Genomic DNA, 17816 nt, shown 5'->3' on the forward strand with positions numbered 1-17816 from the left:
TATTGTAATTGTCTCCAGTTTTCAACATTTCTGACTGCTGGTTAATTGAAGTAAGAGGGTGAGTTGACTTTGGGGATAAATATTGTGACTACTGAAGTGTTCTTGTCCACAAAGTAGATCTGACTTTAAACTGCAGGAGGAGGGAACAGAAGCCAAGAAGAACTGAGAGCAAAAAAATCTGTGTCGTTTCGTACAACGAAGCATAGAGGTGTGCGAAATGGTTGGTGACAAAAAACCAAAGATGGTGACTGGGACATCTTAAACCCAGCCTTGGCTCATTAACATACATTGTAGGAATAACCTCCCTTTATTTGCAGCCTTTCCTTCCCCAGCTGCTGTTCATCCTCTGAATTTTCTACTTCAAAGTGTTTTTCTTTGTTGAAATAAAGGGAAAATTTGTCAGTGCAGTCAGTTTATCATCATGAAAATCTGAATCAAGTTATCTGTTAAGGATGCTCTTTTTGTTAGTAAAATCTGGTTTGAAATTGCTTGTTTACAACATAAAGATATGGTTATTGTGGTAACCTTGAAATCAACAATACTTCTGTTAGGAAGGGTACATTCTTTAATGGAAGAAGAACAGTATATTAAGCCCTGTTTAATGAGATATGGTATTGTATGTATATGCTTCCTTTTCTGTGCTGTATTTTTATTCATCATCTGTACCTCTTGTGTGTTATTAAAAACAAGGTATGAAGTCTTCCTTGGCAGTAGGAATTTTGGAAGGAATGGGTGGGATTAGAAGAGCTATTTTTCAAGTAGTATATGTCTGATTTTATCTAGGTGTTTTTAAATATATTCTGACCCTAAAATACATGCTTAATAAGTGTAAAAGAATAAGTGTATGGTAATTAGCTTAGCCCATTTTTTGTTTTCCTTTTTTTCACTGTAGACAACCAGTTCTCAGAGATAAATACCTTAACCTTTTTGTGAAGGGTAAGAAACATCTAAGTAGTATTTAACCTTTGGCATCACTTCTGGGATTTCGTAATGCCAGCTATCAAAGAATCCCATCTGTTAGGGAGAGACAAATGAATTGAACAACTGTACATGGTTACTCCAGTTGAAACATGCTTTGACGAGTTGTTTGTGAATAACAGTAAAGCAGGATTGCAACTTGCCAGACATGAATGCTTGACTAAGAGGGGGAATGTTTGAAACATGGAAACCTGGTTGTCAGGTATTAGTCACTGCTCAATACCTAACAATAACATTCTTCCTGCTAGACAGCAAGGTGGCTTTTGAGGAAGGCCTTTCCTCAATAATGCTGTTTATTTGTTGCTGAAGGTTTCCAAGCGATCGACTAAAGGTGATTCTGTTCAGTTCTAGGAGTTGTCAGTCTGCAGCTTCTTGGAACAAGTTTTCGTGAAGTCTGGTGACATGGATGGAAGTGATCAGAAGGGAGAATAAACAATGGATGGATCTGAAAAGGCAGGGTCCTGTACGTGGGGTGGAATAACCCTGTGCACCAGTGGCACAGTCTGGGAGCTGGCCTGCTGGGAAGCAGCTCTGCCGAGAATGACCTGGAGGGCCTGGTGGACAACAAGCTGTCCTTGAGCCAGCAGTGCCTTGTGCCAAGAAGGCCAGTGGTGTCCTGGGGTGCTTAGGAAGAGCATTGCCAGCAGGTTGAGGGTGGTGATCCTGCCCCTCAGTTCTGCTCTAGTGAGGCCACATCTGGAGTGCTGCATCTGGGCTCCTCAGTACAACAGGGACATGGAGCTACTGGAGCTGGTCCAGTGGAGGTCTACAAAGATGGTGCAGGACTGGAGCATCTCTCTTAGGAAGAAAAGGTGAGAGAGATGACTGAGAGGTGACATCTTCAGTCTTCTTAGGTATCTGTAGGGAGGTGTTGGAGGACAGACCAGGCTCCGCTCAGTGGTGCTGGGTATAGGACAAGAGGCAGCAGGCAGAAACTGATGCATAGGAATTCCCACCTGAATATGAGAAAGAACTTCTTTACTGTGCAGTGACTGAGCACTGGAGCAGGTTGTACAGAGAGGCTGAGAGTCTCCCTCACTGGAGATATTCAAGAACTGTGTGGATGCAATCCTGTGCCATGTGTTCTGGGATGACCTGCTTGAGCAGGGAGGTTGGGCTGCATGAATCATTGTGGTTCCTTCCAACCTTACCCATTCTGTGATTCTGTGGAAAGTTCTGGAGTGGAAGTTCTTAACTTCTCCCAGTTTTTAGAGAAAGTTGTGAATATTGTGTGGACTCAAGTCTAAATAGCAAATAAAGTGGAGATCCAAATCAATTACATGTTTACATATATTGTAGCTTATAGGCGATTTGTGTTTCAGTAGTTGTGATTAGAATGCTTAAGGTGACTTCCCTGACCTTGCCGTAAGATGTCAGTCTTTAAAACTCGGTGTCTTTTGAAATAATAACTTTGGACTTAAGTTGTTATGAGGCCAAGGAGATCTATGCCAATTCTTAGGGCACACTGTAGTGAAACTACTGACTATAACAAAGAAGAGATGCTGAAACTTTCAGGGCATTTTTTTAAGTTTAAAATACAGTATGCAGAATGAAGTTGTTCATATTAATGTCTGGGCAGTTGCACAAATCAGTAGATTGCCATTCTTCCAGGTGTATTCAAAACTATAAAATGAATCTAGTGAGTGGGTAGTTAGGTTAGTAGTCCTTTGCTCAGCCTAGTGGCATACTGTAATTGAAGTGCTTGAATATTTATTCTTAGCATCACTTGAATGCAGACAGCTACATTAAGGACATGATTACAAAGTAGCCAAGTGTTCTGAGAACTTGCAATAGCTAGTAATAGTTCAGTAAAAATATGGAAAAAATTGTATTACTTTTGTTCTCTTCTTGGAGCTCTGTAAGGATTAGCTCATAAAAAGCTAAGTCTGCAGCTCATTAAATAAATTATTTTCTTGATGTAGTACATCTTGCACTTCTTTTTATGAGAGAAGGATCAATATTTCTGTCCTGGGGCTCATGTAATTGCAAGTAGATTTGTCTTCATCCTTTTCTGGTGAAGCCTTTTGCTCACAACCTGAAGTCACAAGTGAATCTCTCTTTAAGCAAAATCACTTCTGTCTTGCCACATTAAAATGATTTCCTGCTCTTTACTGCCTTTATGTTATTTTACTATGTTAAACTGCATTTGCAGAAATCTAACTGTTGTCAGGCTGTGGACACAGAACTGCTGTCTTTAAAAAATGTGCCCTGGCAATAGAAAGAAGCTGTGGAGGAAAGTTTGCTGGATCTCAGGACCCCAAGTAACAAATATTTGTCTTTGAGCTGGTTTTTTTCTTCTTACAGTGAAGCAAAGCAGTGTTGTTGGTTCTGCTGCCATGCAGCTGAGGTTTTGATTTCAGTGTTTCCAGCTGCATTGGAGGCATGTAATACTGCAAGTATTTCTTAAAGCAAAAGGTTCTCCTTTGTGTGGGGAGAAAATTGAAGACAAGCATTTATTCCTTCCACTGTGGGGGGACACAGTGAACTTAAAATTCTAGAGATTTGAGGGTTTGGCTTTTTTCGTCTCTATAAAACTGCAGTAGTGGCAGTGGTTTTTCTGCACGCTTCTGTGGTTTGCTGTTCTCTTTTCAATCCAGAAATGCTGTGTGAAGGACTTGGACAAAGTGATTCTGTTCTCCTTGATAATCAGGTCAATCAATTGACCATAAAGCGTTATTAAGCACAAGAGACAGCCTGATTGCCTGAGGAGGAGTGACAGAGGGAGAAGCAGCTAGAGGAAGGCCAGCTGGTACGCTGGGATTGAATAACCCACTACCTGTCAGCTGAGTGGCAGGAGCTGGGCTGTTGGCTTGGCTGTGTGATAGGTGTAGTGAGTGGAGTAAATCAGTTTGAAGAATTAAATCAAACTTCATTTTTTCTTCACCTTGTGTTTGGAGTGGGATCACAGAGCTCACCTTTTTCTTACTTTGCAGATGAAACCTGTTAGTGTATTGTGAGCTGCTTGTTTGTTTTATACCCTTTGTATTTAACAGCAGTGGGTAAAATAGGTAACGAGAGGTTTTTCCCCCCCTGTGTTTCTTTGATTGGGTCTGTCTGAAAGTTTCAAAGTCAGACATTAGTCTTCACCTAGTATATTAAAAGTGTACCTTTTTACAGCTAATTGAGCTTCATAAGTTCTCCTCTTTAGTTGTTTTCAATTGTATGCTGCTTCTCATGGCTTGTATTTTTCAGTCATGACCTTCTTTTTAATCCATTGTGAAGTCAGATCTCTGAATCATTTTTGAAGAGATTAATTTAAACTGTTCTACAGTTTAAATTTTATTATTAAATTGCTAGTTCCAGGGAAATATTTAGAGTAAAGAAATGCGTTTATTTTCTCAGAGTGATCTAGAAATAAAATGGTTTTATTTGGACACAGTTAGCAACTTGTGAGAAATTTGATTTTGTAGATACTTGATATATTTAGTACTTAGTTCTTATTACTTTTAGGAAGCCACAGTTCAGTAAGACTATTGTATGTTGGCTGCTTAATAGAAACACTGAAGTAATAATTTCAAAGTCGGTATGTGGTTGATTCATTTAGCTTTAAAACAATTCTCATTTCATCTCAATTTCTTACTCTGTGGGGTGCCACTCTGCCATAGTGAGATATGTGAAATACTTGATAAGGAAGGTGCCTGTCAACTACAACTGCCATGGCCAAGCATTTCCCGACTTTCATGGAGTGAGACAGAACATGGAAGGGAATTTGCACAAAGTGAGGAGGAGGGATAAAGGGGCTCTTCCAAGTTCATGGTGAGAAAAATAAGGAAAGATCTGTGCTTAGCTTTCCCAGGAAAGGAAAGGAGATTGAACAGTCCTCTTCACCCTCATATTTCTAGTCTGATTTTATCTACTTGTGACCAAATGCAGCATTTTATTTTTTTATTTTGTGTTCAAGTCTTAATTCTGTACTAATTTTGGAGCTGTTAGAAAGTAATAAAGTGGCAGTTTTCCAAAGTGTGATGCTAATTGATTTCTTCAAGGGCAGGGAAGCTATGCATGGATTATTGCTTCTTGTCTTCAGAGTGTAGCCTATTACCTTTGCATCAGTTAAACCATCTCTTCAAAGACAGTAATTAGCCTGTGCTGAGAGTTTTTCACTGCCTGAAGAACCTTTAACAGTACAAAAGAGTCAGTAGTGCAAGTGAAATATTCTGTTTGTTGTCAGAACCGAAAATAATAGCCAGTAGGAATCACTTAAGGTACGGAACAAATACAGAAGTTACATCCTACCTGCACGGGCAATGCATCTTATTTTCCTTTGGAACTTCATAGTGATCCTCTGTCTCTATCCTTTCCCTTAACCCTGCACTGCAGTGTCCATCCCTCTCACTGAAGAACAACAGACTCTACTCACTTGTCTCTTTGCCCCAGTAGCAGCATTAGACATATTCTGGTCTTTAGTTCACAGCACATGTTTCCTAGTTTCCCATCCTGTGTTCTTTGGGAGGCAGTCTTCTCTCTCTCCACTTACTTATTTCACAGTGATGGAACCATCAATTTTAACCTCTCTTCCTTATCCCAGTGTGGTTTTGATAGTGTTAGTGTTGGGTGAAAATCAGCTGTATCTTCCTTTTGAAGATACCATTCTTGCCACTGGAGCATCTGGTCTGTAAAGTATTAACTAATAGATTCTGTCATCTGAGCAGCATTTTCTGAACCCACTTCCTTGCCTTTAGCTAACTTGTTTAGATTTGAATTAATGCGTTTGTTTAACGTAGCATTTTAAACCTAATGATCCAAATACAGATTTTTTGTTTTGCCTTTACTGGAGTAGAATAATAATAGTGAGTGTAGAAATGGAAAAAAACTTGCGAAGTTTAAAAAAAACAAGCCTAGGCAGCAAAACCCACAGTTGACAATATAATTTTCTTTTTAATCTAATGAGGTGAAATAGATGAATACAAAAGCTGGGTCAAAAAGCTTATGTAATTTTCAGATCCTAAATATAGAATGGTGTAATGACACAAAAAGATCAATGTCCGTGCACATGTTCTGGTAGAGTATTTTTGTTTTGTTCTTATTCTGCGCATGCAGTTTCAAACTAAGCTGGAATACCCCCTGCTTGGAAAAACAGTCTTGCTAATATTCCTGCCTTATGCTGTGTGCCAATACAAATTGACATGTAGCATGTAGGTTTCTCTAGGATTATAGTCTGGGTGTGGGGTCGTTTTGTTGATAGAAAAATTTGTATGTTCTCATTGCTAAATTTACCTTTTTTTTTATAGTAGTGGAATGGGGTGATGATGTTAAAGCAGTGTCAGAAGATGAAGCCATGGTGCTGGTGAACCACCAAGCGACGGGTGACGTCTGCACTCTGATGATGTGCCTTCAGGACAAAGGCACGGTAGGCTACATCCGGGGCAGGGGTGGCTGCTGTGTGTGCTGTGTTCCCTGTTCACATCCCTGTGCAGCCTCATGGCTCACTTTGGGGTGTTAACCACCAGCTCATCTCAGTAGGGAGCTTTTTGTTTGGAAAAAGTGTGACAGCCAGTAGCTTGGAGCTGGTATAGACCCTGAACATTGTCTTTGAGAAGGTGAGCTGTGAGCTGAGTCACTGTGCATCCAGTCAAGGTTAGCACAGAGGGAAGCAGATCTCCTCTCAAGTAATCCTGTACTTGAATTTTTCCTCTCACCTCATGCCTTTGTGCTACTGAAGCCAAATTTGCTCAGACCAACACAGGTCTAGCATCTTGGTTATGACTTTATTCCAGCATGGAGTTTTTCTCAAAGTTAGAGCAAGCTGTGTATGGGATTTTGGTAGGAGTGAGGGCATGCCAAAGTTAAGCTACCTGGCGAAGATCCAAATTGCTTGAGCTCTTATTTCACAAGCCCTTAAGGATTTCTTGGTGAGAAGTTTTAACTAATGTTAATTGTTCCATGCATTGCTGTTCAGAAAATTCATATCTAAGGGGTGGAAACCAGAGTGTAGGATCTAAACAGGAGATCAAATTTAAATACAAATCAGGAAGAAGGGCATGTGTGCTTGATTAGGCTACAAAGGGTAGGAGGCATACCTGTCAAGCTGAAAAAATGCAGCAGCTGTATCTGTCTTAGTGTTGTCTTCTTTCTTTAAGTGTCTTAGTGTTGCTTCCTTCATCATACCCTGAAGAAACAAGGAAGCAAGAACTGGTTTTTGTTCCATCTGCACAATTTGTACCTGGCACTGTTTTCTTAGCACAAATTAATATAGTTATGCTATAGGTATGCTTACCTCTATCAGTGATTTACCATTTTTTAGAAAATTTTTCAGATCTTGCTTATGACAGCAAAGCTGATGAAAAAAACCCCCAAACCAACAAAAAAACCTTTTAAACAACCCCACTCACAAAGTATAAAAATGCTACTCAAGATGGAGCAGACACCTTTCTTTCTACACTAGTCTAGAGCAGGCTGTTGTAAAAATACTTCTGATTCCTTTAATTTCTTTTGGAATTGAGGGAATTTGGTATATATTCAGTATATATGCAGTGCATTCTGTGCTGTACCCAAATGAGTAGAATGACAGAATAAGCTCTTCAATTTCCCTCATCAAAATTCTACATAGGACAGTCTTGTGGTAAAGATATGACTGTGAGGGTGGATATGTATGGCATATGATCTTAACCACTAGTTTATAGATCTAAATCTAAGTCATGTTTATCCCATTTGACCCCATAGCTGAAACATTTCAGTCAAGACAGAGTAAGTTTCAGTGGATGTAGGAGATGCCAGAAATGAAGGAAGGCATTGAGATCACAAATAATCTTCACCATGGAAATTATTAGGTTTGCATGTTTTCAAAAAAGCAGAAAACCCCTAAAATCACTATTTTTTCCCTTAAGTAGTTGCAGTCATTGCTCTTGGAATGTGCATGTCCAGAGCTTAGTATGGCTTTGGTGTTTTTAGCTAATAAAGAAATAAAACAATATGAGCTTCGATACATGCTTAAAATACAGTAAGTACAAGTGGCTGAAAATAATGAGAAAGATCAGGATTGTTTATCTTTGCTAGAACTTGCTGGATCAGGTGCCTTTAAATACCATGCTTTGTATTTCTAAAGAGAATTGTCTTTACTTAGTGTGACTGTGGAAGTACTGGAGGAAGAAAAAATAAACCTATCTGTCCAGAAATAATTGTTGTACAGTATGCAAATGCTTAAATTAGTCAGCTTTTCTTAAATCCAGTTTAAACTTAATATGGAGTCCTTCACTATGGAGTACTAATCTGTCAGCAAGATTGTAATTTTCAAGAATTTTTTTTGTTTAGGAGAGTTAAGCTTGTGCTAGTCCACAAGCTTGCTTTTACCAGCCAGTACAGACCAAAACCAGATGTAATCTGCAAGTGCTTAGAGTTTAATGCTGCCTTTAAAAAAAAGTTCATGTAATACATCAGAAGTGTTAAATTTAAAGTTCTGGATTTTTCTCTGTAGTGAGGCAAACTCATGAGACAGTCTTGTAACTTGACAGAGTTTCCCAAGGGTGGTGTCAGGAGCCATGATGGTATTTTTTTCCAGTATTTTATAAATCCGTAGATACCAATGAGAGTGTAGCCTATCTGTTTTAAGTCAATTTAATCTCACAAAGCAGTAAGATAAAATATATCTGCTGAGATATTTCTGGTTTTTTCGATTCACTTACATGAATAAGAAAAGAATGATCTCTCATTAGAGAAGTGGAACTTTAGCTAAAAATTTGAATTTTAGTGGAAGGACTGGATTGGCATTGTTTGATTAATACATTATACCATAATAAAAGCTAAACAGCAGAATTTCAGGTGAACCAGAAATGACCTAATTATACTTTTATTAAAGTTTGATAAATTGTTCCGATTTCTTTGTGAAAGTAAGAGTTAAAAAAAGTAAGTTGTGGTCTCATAAATATTGAAGGTTATGTGTTTAACAAAAAGTAGTAGATTAAAATGCTGCTATTATTGCTTTCTGACTAGATTAGGACTGATAAATATGGGAGTTTTTTCTGATTTGGAAGAGAAAGCAGTGCCAGGAAGGGTGGGTAGTGGGGACAAAAGAGCAGCTTGCAGTGGTTTGTGTGCAGATTTCAAGTTGTGCTTTCTCAGGTTTCATTGTTAAGTTACAGATGCTTGAAAGATGAAAGTCAGTCTGTCCAGGTTGCTTTGTTATGAAATCTGTGTAGACTGAAGTGGGCCTGTGGATAGAAAGCACCTAAATTATTTTAAATATAGTTGGAAAAAGCTTTTTCTAGCTTCTGAGCTTACTTAACCAGGAAGCATGAAGGAAAAAGGACCTGAACTGGCATCCAAAAGTTCTTTGGATTATTTTAAGCAATTATTACTTTGTGTTCAGAATACTTCTGAATGTCTTTGTTTAAGCCTCCTTGAAATGCAAGTGATAAGAGGCTCATCTCATAAGTATTGTTTTATTCCTGAGGCTACTAAATAAACGAGTCACCAACAAAATTTTGCAGTGTCCTCTGTTCTACCCTTGCTAGCAGAATAAATGAATATCCATTAATGTCATTTGCCTTTTGACTGCAGACAAGACAACTGTGTCCTATTCTTTGAACTGCTTTTTGATTTGTTATGTTAGTACATGGATATATTATTTCATACATAAAAATACTTTCTCTTTTTTACTTCTTACCGTTGCCTGGGCTTACAGACAGATTTATGATCACTGGGCTCTGAAGTTTGTCTCTTTGTAGCCCACACACAGCAGACTGTATGTGTCTCAGTTGTAATTTGCATGTCACACTTATCTTTGACAAAAACTCATCACTCCTCAAAAAGGCTGGGGAAGCCCAGGGATGCCAGTTAGAAGCCCTGTGGCACCTAAAACAAGGTGAGATGGACTTTGAAGAACAGTGATCAACTTGTAGGATAAATTACCATTATCTACAGAAAAAGACACTATCAAGAGGTATGGTTAAGGGAGAAGCTGTAGCACTGGTGGGCAAGAGTTCCTCATCCAGGATTGCCATGGAACATCTGGGACCAGTGTTGACTCCTCAAAAGACACGTTTTCTTTATAGCACAGAAGAGTATTAAGTTTGCTTATCTCCTCCAGTAAAATAGATTATGTTGGTTTAACTTCTGCTTGATACAATAGAAAGTAGTTGTCAAAATGCCAAAGTAGTAGATGAACACTGGCAGGCCTGAGTACTGCTGCAGGCTGAATCATCATTAGTGAAATTTTGGTGGTGTTTTTATCAAAGGATGTGGTTCCCTACACCAGCCTGTCCCCTTCGGGTGATGCATGAGCATGAGTTTATTGTAGTGCCTTGATGAGCAGTAACACCTCTGAGTGATGCTTTTTTTGACTCTTGTCCTCAGGGCACACCTTTTCTCTCTTGTTTTTTTTTTTTTTTTTGCATAAAGCTTTTTAGTTTGCTGAAATGGAAAGAATGTTAATGTCTGCAGAGACTAATTTGGCTTTAAGATCCTCACTTTAATTTAACAGAGGCCTGGTGATCCCTGTAGGATAAATGATTTCACCAATATTAGTCTCAAGTAAGGCATTGGATCTAGGAACTACTTTTTCTTCTGTCACTCACAAACACATAGTGTGCCTTTGGTCCTTTGGATGTGTAGCATCTAGTAAGGAATACCATGGCAGGCAGGAAGGGATAGTAGCATGTTATTTTTATTTCTTAGGCTGCTTTCTTCTGTGTTTGCCTCAAAGTGCGTGGGAAAGATACAAAGCAAAAGGTGCTTGGACGATCATCTGAGCACCAGAGAAATGTCACAGTCCTTCATATTCTTTGTTGATAGTGGTAAATTGAAGAGTGCTGTCTTACATGACTTCAGGTTCACTGAACTTGTGCTAGTCATGATGTGGCCTCATAACACAGGGAAGAGAAAAGGCAGCCTAGCCTATGATTGGGAGCATGTAAGAGACACTGGAGCTTCCAGTTTTGGGGAACCACTTCCTACCCCTCTCAAAAACTGCGTGTAGGAGAGATAGAGGAAAAAGACCTTGTGAGAAAAGAAGCTTTCCCCTTCCATTGTTTACTTTGTTGGGAGTAATTCTCCTCTGTTAAATGTCAAAGGATGAGATTTACTGAACAGGTAAAGTAGCTGCCTTCATGTCCTGTAAGAAGTGATGGTCAAGTGAATCGATCTGCTCAACCTTGCTGTTTTAGCCTTCCCACTGTGCTGCTTGACTGGGACGAGCAGCAGTCTTTGATTAAATTCTCAGGGACACAAGTGGCTGCTCTGCCATGGCTAATACTGTAGAACTGTATATTACATAACAAAAAGGCAGCTGTTTAATTCTGCTCTCGAGGGAGAAGCATAGCACCTGTGCTGCTTTATATTTTGGGCATAAAGGACCTTATTCTATTTATTTGCTAGTTTTATTGCTGTTGTAAGAGTGACAAGAATGCAACCAGTATATATATAATTCATCCTTCTCTGCACTTGATAATTCACTCATTTTTAAAATTTATTTTTACTTTTCAGGTTGTCCGTCAGATGATGTGGCTGATGGACCATATTTTTAAGTATACAAACTTTGGCATTGTGTCTCTAATCCATGGAGACTTCTTTATAAGACAGGTAAATGGAAACTCATAATAGTGCTTTGATTTATCCTTGTATTTGGAACATTGTGGTGTTATGGGACTTACTTATCACCTTCTGGTTGGTTTGCGTGACGAAATAGCTTTGCTGTAAAGTGTATATTTGAGAAGGTCTTTTTTCTGAATCTACTTTATTTTCCAAGCTATTTTTTTATTTGCATAGACACAAACGATGGTGGAATCTAGTTGTGAAGGGAGCCTATTATGAGAGGGGTGTACAAGCAAAATACATGGGCAGTCCTTTTTATCTCTGTTTCTGAACACACCTCTCATCTTTCTTTAGTGACCTTGAAGCCATGCAGGGAGTCTGTCTGGTTAGGTCACTTTTCTGGCTGCAAAGTTTCAAATTAGGAAAGGCAGGACTGTCCCTTTTGATGGTGACATAGTAGTGGATCAATTTAAGGTGGTGATGGACCTGTGTAAATAGTAATTAATTGGTTCTTGAAGGTTAATTATTATTTGAGCATTAGGAAAGAATGTCTATTGAGCTCAACATCTGAAATGTTAATGAATGAGACCTTCAGATTGTTTCATACAGCTTGGGTAGGGTGTTTTGTTGTTTGGTGGCTGTTGATCAAACTGCACTCTCAAAGTAGAAACTCAGGAGGCCGATGAAAAGCATGAACCTGTTTCCAGTTACATGAACTGCAAGATCCATCTTACATGTTTCTTTCCTCTCCTTATTCCTCTGTCTGGACATAAAATGTGTAGCGAGACAGAGAGAATTAATGAATTTTCACATTGCATAGAAGAAGTTAATTTACTCAGAATGAGATAAAGAAATGCCTACTCACAGCAGTACACAGCTGAAGTGAGATTCACTAACACTGGAGGCATAGTCAGAAAACAAAGGTCTCTAGAGGCACACAGCTGTGCATTGTGAGAGGATGGATGGAAGGGACAGGGTTGGATGCTTTGTAAAATATAAATCTGTTCCAGTAGGTAGAATTCACAATATGCACATTTTGAGGTACACAAGGCTGTCACCTTGTTAGTTATAATTTCTGAATGTGGGGTTGCAATTCCAGTCACAAAACCAAACTATCTCTGAGCTGCAAAAACTAAGGCTTTTCCTCATTTTTGTAAAGTGGCTGACATAGACAACATCACAAATACAATGATGTCATTGTGAGTCTAAAGATAAGCTAATTAAAGTTTCTAGGCTGTTAGCCTTTTGGTGTGGCAAAACCCTTCATATGAGTGAGTAATGGTCCTTTGCCTAACTCTAGTAATATTTGGATGGTTATTGTTCACTGCTCTTTTCTAACTACTGTGATATCCTGGAGTCCTGTGGTCTGATAAGAAAGGACTGGCTTAACTGAGGACTTCTATATTCCTTTATAATTACATTAATATGAGCAGGCAGAGTCTTTTCCTTCCCTCTCATGCTAAGTTGGAAGTAATTGCAATGGGGAGACTTAAATGTAGGAGAAGCACTTTCACAAAACTCCCTTTTAGTAAAATATTGTCTTTCATTCAACCCCACGTGTTCCCTCTTCCTTCTTCTGACCAAAAAAAAAGCAGCTAACCACCAAAGAGTGCAATGTTTGTGGCAGTTTTGTTGACATTTCAGAGAATTAAAATCACCTCTGCCGAGGAGATCTTTAATTTTGCCCTCCTGTGTCTTTTGAGTGATTTGACAAGGTCACTTGGAAATACTCAAAAATGCTAATTAATGTAAAGAGATTCCTCTGAAAATTTGGATAGCTTGGTGCATGCAGAGATGGGAGGAGGAAAGATTGTTCCTGAAGATATTTGTGCAGTAATTAAGGCTGTATCTTACTGTTCTGAAATGAGGAAGTTCTCCTAATGCACCCAAGGGGAGAAGTGGGTGAGTCATTGGAGCAGTGCAGACGGAGTGAGGTCAGTGGTTGTGCTGTGTAGCCCAGCTGAGGCCTGCTCTGTAAACCTCCAGTTGGTACTCCAAGGACAACATTGCTTTTTGTTGTCTCAGGGGCTTCTTTCTATCTCTGAAAAGAGAGAAACCTTAGAAGTATAATAATTATGTCTGATTTTTATCTCTTCAAAGCAATCATTTTATTTAGATGTTTTATCCTTACAGGGGAGAACACACCGTGACCAGCAGCTTGTGTTACTCAAAGATCATCTAGAAAAATATTACAGGAGCCGCAATCGGAAATGGATTGTTTTATTTCCAGAGGGTGGCTTTCTTAGGAAAAGAAGAGAAACAAGCCAGGCATTTGCCAAGAAAAATAATTTGCCATTTCTTAAGCATGTCACCCTGCCAAGACTTGGGGCAACACAAGTAATTCTGAAAACGCTTGTAGCGCCACAAGAGAATGGAACTCCATCAGGTGGAGGTGCTGTGGGAAAAGGTAAAGATCACATCACTTCATGGGTATAAAGAAAATTAAATGTTAAAGATTTGAGTTTAAAAAAAATTGTCTAGAATTTGTCTCTTCAAATATAAATACATGTATAAAAGTTTTCATAATTAGTTTTAGTTCTGCTAACTTTATTTTTGATGTTGAGACAAAAAAACCCCACCTTAGTTTTAATTTGATTTAGTTTGTGGTATGGCTGCATGAGTGCTCGTCTTGGCTCACATGATGGGCAAAGCAGATACTGGAATAGGCACCCAGAGTGAGCAAGAAGGTGATCTACTCCTTTGGGTAAGATTGGTGCTTTGCACTGGTTTGTAACAGCATGGAGCTGTAGTAAAAGTATTTCTGGAATATGCTAGCTATGTTCATATTTTTATTCCAGGCTTTAGAAGTTTCTTTGCATCCACTGCTGTAGACTTTATTCCTCTTCTTGAACTATTTTCCACTGAGTTCAGGTTCTTCTGTTCTGTACAGACCTTTGTGTTGCCTGTCCCCATTGTTGCTGGAGCAAGCTGTCACTGGTCATTAGATTTGAAGGATTGTTTTGGCTGTCACGTCAGAAGAGCTATGAGATAATAAGAATATTCCTGCAGCATTATTGTTCTGGGATGCTTGGGCTGTAGGGGAAGGTATAGCTGGGATATAAATAATGCCTGTAATGGGACCTGGTGCTTTAGTCTCTCAGTTTTTAAAATTAACTTCTTGGCATGCTCAAGAACAGGGTTAGATCTTTTTTTAATTCCTTGTGGATTTCTGTTACTTATTATAGAAACAGTGGACTGGGGGGTTATGGTAGTTTCTTATTGATGGGTGGGGCTGGTCTTTCCACAGCCAAATTTTGATAATCATTTAGCATTTTGAAACAAAGATCCTTACTAACAAAGCCACATTTGCAAAAGGCTTTGGATTATTTTTTGTCCGAAGTGCAAATCTCAGGGTTAGCAAGAACCCTTGTACAGAAATGGCTTCCAGATTTTCAGTTTTGAAGTTATTCTTGTCAACATAGGAAATAAATTGAGATTATGTTCTTGGAGAAGTGAAGGTAGAATTTAAAATGAACTGAAAAATCAAGCTGTGGAATGCACCAGAGTGTTTCCTGTCAGGCTACATTCACAAAAGAAAGGCTAAAGAAAGCTCTTGTTGTCATAAAACATTTTAGGTTTAAAAGAGAGAAACTGAATACCCTGGTTCTTGTTAAAAAATTTGGGTTTTTCTGAGGAGAAAAGTTGGGCCTGTTCCTGTTCTATTTCTTGCTGTCTTAAAAAGGTATGGAGAGTAAGAATTTCCCCAAATTAATTATAAGTTGTCTGGTTCTGGGGGGAGGCCAAAAGTGCTTGTGAAATACCGATTTTATATTTTCCTGTTCTTAGGTTGCTGTCAACTTAGCTGAACATCAAGCTTGGCTTCCTTTTTTTTTCCTCTCTTTAAGTGGCATCATTCAGACTCTAGAGAAATGAGCATTTGATAGTACTTGACCTAACTGGGTACTAAAATAAAGGAATTCTCTCAGAAATAAAATGGAACCATTTTGTCCATCCTACTCAAGGAAAGATAATTGGGCAAAAATAGGAATTAAATGTGTGGGTTTAGCTGTCACTCTTTCATAGTAATAGACTTGAAAATGTACTAAAAAGGATGAAAAAGAAAAGTGAAAGTAAATTTTATATGTTAGAAAAAGTAGTATTTGATACATAGTGACAGAGGTATTTTACATCCTTTCTTAAGCTCACAAAAATGTTTCCAGCATTTTAAAACTTCCCTTTTAGAGATGTATGAAATATTAGTTCTTGATTGTATCTTGTATAAAAGATTCCTCCTCTCATCTTTTGCTTTCTGAATGCTTTTATTGGTCTCTTGCCGTGTCAGAAAACATTTGTTGAGTTGAATGAGATATAGTTGTATAAATTGTTGTGGTTATATTATAAAGTTAGAAGTCTAACAAAACTACTGGATATATTTACTTTTAATCTCTTCCATCTTTTCCCTTTTTTTAATCACATCAAAAACCCATGTCAGTGAAATCAAGCTTCCCTCCTATTCATTGTTAAGCTGTGGGTGCTAGAGCCGGGTGCAGTGCATAGGGTAAAGGTTTTGTCAGTGGCTGGAATAGAGACTGCCTGTAAACCTTCTGTACATTATAACTCTTCTCCTTTGCTTGGGAAGTGGTTTCTTTATCAGAAGCATCACACTTGAACTTCATGGTTTGCTGGACACATTTTTCATCTGCAGCACTTCTTGTGCTCTGTACTGTCTTAACAATGTTCCTGGAGTCCTGGGTTGCCAAATTGTTCAGCTTACTATAGTAAGCTTTCTACTCCATCATTTATTATTCTCCCTGTCTTTTTGTTTCCACCAAGCTTTTTTGATACTCATGGCAATTCACCTTCCTCTCCCACATGATCTTAGTTCAATTGGTTTATAGATTTAAGAGTTTTCCTCATCAAAAATTATGTCTCCTTCCTGTTGAGTTTCCTTGGTAGCTGTTTTAATGTTGAGTCATGATACACAGTTCTGTTCTTGACTGCTGTCATTTTATTAGTATTTAATTAATTTTAAATGATCCTTGTAGCTTTTATACCAATGTAAATTTGATACCATTCTGCTTTCTCAGCTGAAGAGATGTGTAAATCAGGGTGAAAGAAGAAAAGATGACAAAGGAAACTATAATAATAAAAGATCATTTGTCCTTAATATACTGTTACCACAGTTTGACAGAAACCAGGTCAGATAGAGTTGTTTGATTGTGTCACACCCCAGCTCCTCAGCCCAGCTGGCTTTTGTATGTCACATGTCACTGAAGCTGTGGCCGTCAAGTTGTAGTTCAAGAATTGGGCTAATTGTAGGTCAGTGCTACATCATCTGTCCTGCTCTAAGGTCTCTAATCTGATTTAGAGGTGGGTTTATATCGAGAATTGCAAGGTTCAGTAACCTCCCCAAAAATTCATTAGTCTTAATTAGGATCTTAATATCCAATCAATTTAAATTTTCAATTTATTTTTATGCTAGTAATGAACTTTGCACAGTTTAGGAGCTGATTTCTTCCTCTGTAAAGTGATAGGAAGAACAAATGTTCCTGAGCTATACAATTAATACTGTTTGATAATTATTGTACTTAAAGTGATCAGTTCTTTATCAGGGGCTTTTCCAGGACAAGCAGCCTCTGTTGTCTTAATTTTTTCCTCTTAAAAGTTTTCTTTCATGTTTAAAAACCCCAGTACCAGCTTTCATTGGAGTGAATTTTAACTTATTGCTGGTAAATACTAAATTAAGTTACTGAAATGCTTCTTGCTTTTGCTGCTTTTTGAAACTCTTATTTAGTTTAACAAAAATATGCAGTTGTATTCCTAAATTGATAAAAGGATGGGAAAACATAGGAAAGGTAGTGCAGTCATTTGATAGCATTACTGCTGTTGAAGTTAAATAATGCAGAGAATGTAAGTGATGTGTGCCCCTGAAAGCCTCCAGAGGGGCCAGCACTGCTGCCAGCACCCTCATTCCAGAAGGTTTTAGTGCAGAATAGAAAATGGGCAGTATGAAAACACTTGATGAACAGCCATCGTCACCCTGACTGGGTGGTGACCCACGTGTGTGTTTGCAGGGGTATTTTAACAGCTTTCTGAATTTTTTTAGCACAACACTTAGTCTTTGACATGGTTGCAAATACACTGTTTCTTCAGTTGATAAGAATTGATTTTGTGAGTTTCAGAACTATCAAAATGTTCTAAATGCCAAAAGCTGAGAATTCAAAGGAGTTTGGAGCTATTGTTCTTCAGAGATGCACATTCCAGAGCTTATTTTTGATCAAATTTGCTTTTTAAAGTCTGTTTTATTTTACCGTGCAGCAATTTTTTTGTCTGATAAGAGGTTACTATGAGCTTAGTTAGAGCCATACTGAAATATTACCTTACTGTTTTCAAATGCAGCAGAGTACGTTCAGTTCTGATGTTGCTTGTCT

General features: G+C 38.4%; 1 protein-coding gene across 3 annotated transcripts in view; it reads left to right on the top strand.

Moving 5' to 3' along the window:
* LPGAT1 (lysophosphatidylglycerol acyltransferase 1) overlaps positions 1 to 17816 on the top strand; it is a 61285-nt gene that overhangs the window by 21596 nt on the left and 21873 nt on the right. For all 3 annotated transcript variants that reach the window (XM_064414295.1, XM_064414294.1, XM_064414296.1), the window contains 3 exons: positions 6210 to 6328; positions 11398 to 11493; positions 13579 to 13852. In XM_064414295.1, the coding sequence (XP_064270365.1) occupies positions 6210 to 6328; positions 11398 to 11493; positions 13579 to 13852 (489 nt within the window). The remainder of the gene's footprint in view (positions 1 to 6209; positions 6329 to 11397; positions 11494 to 13578; positions 13853 to 17816) is intronic.

Source organism: Passer domesticus, chromosome 3 (assembly GCF_036417665.1).
Source record: "Passer domesticus isolate bPasDom1 chromosome 3, bPasDom1.hap1, whole genome shotgun sequence".
NCBI lineage: Eukaryota > Metazoa > Chordata > Aves > Passeriformes > Passeridae > Passer > Passer domesticus.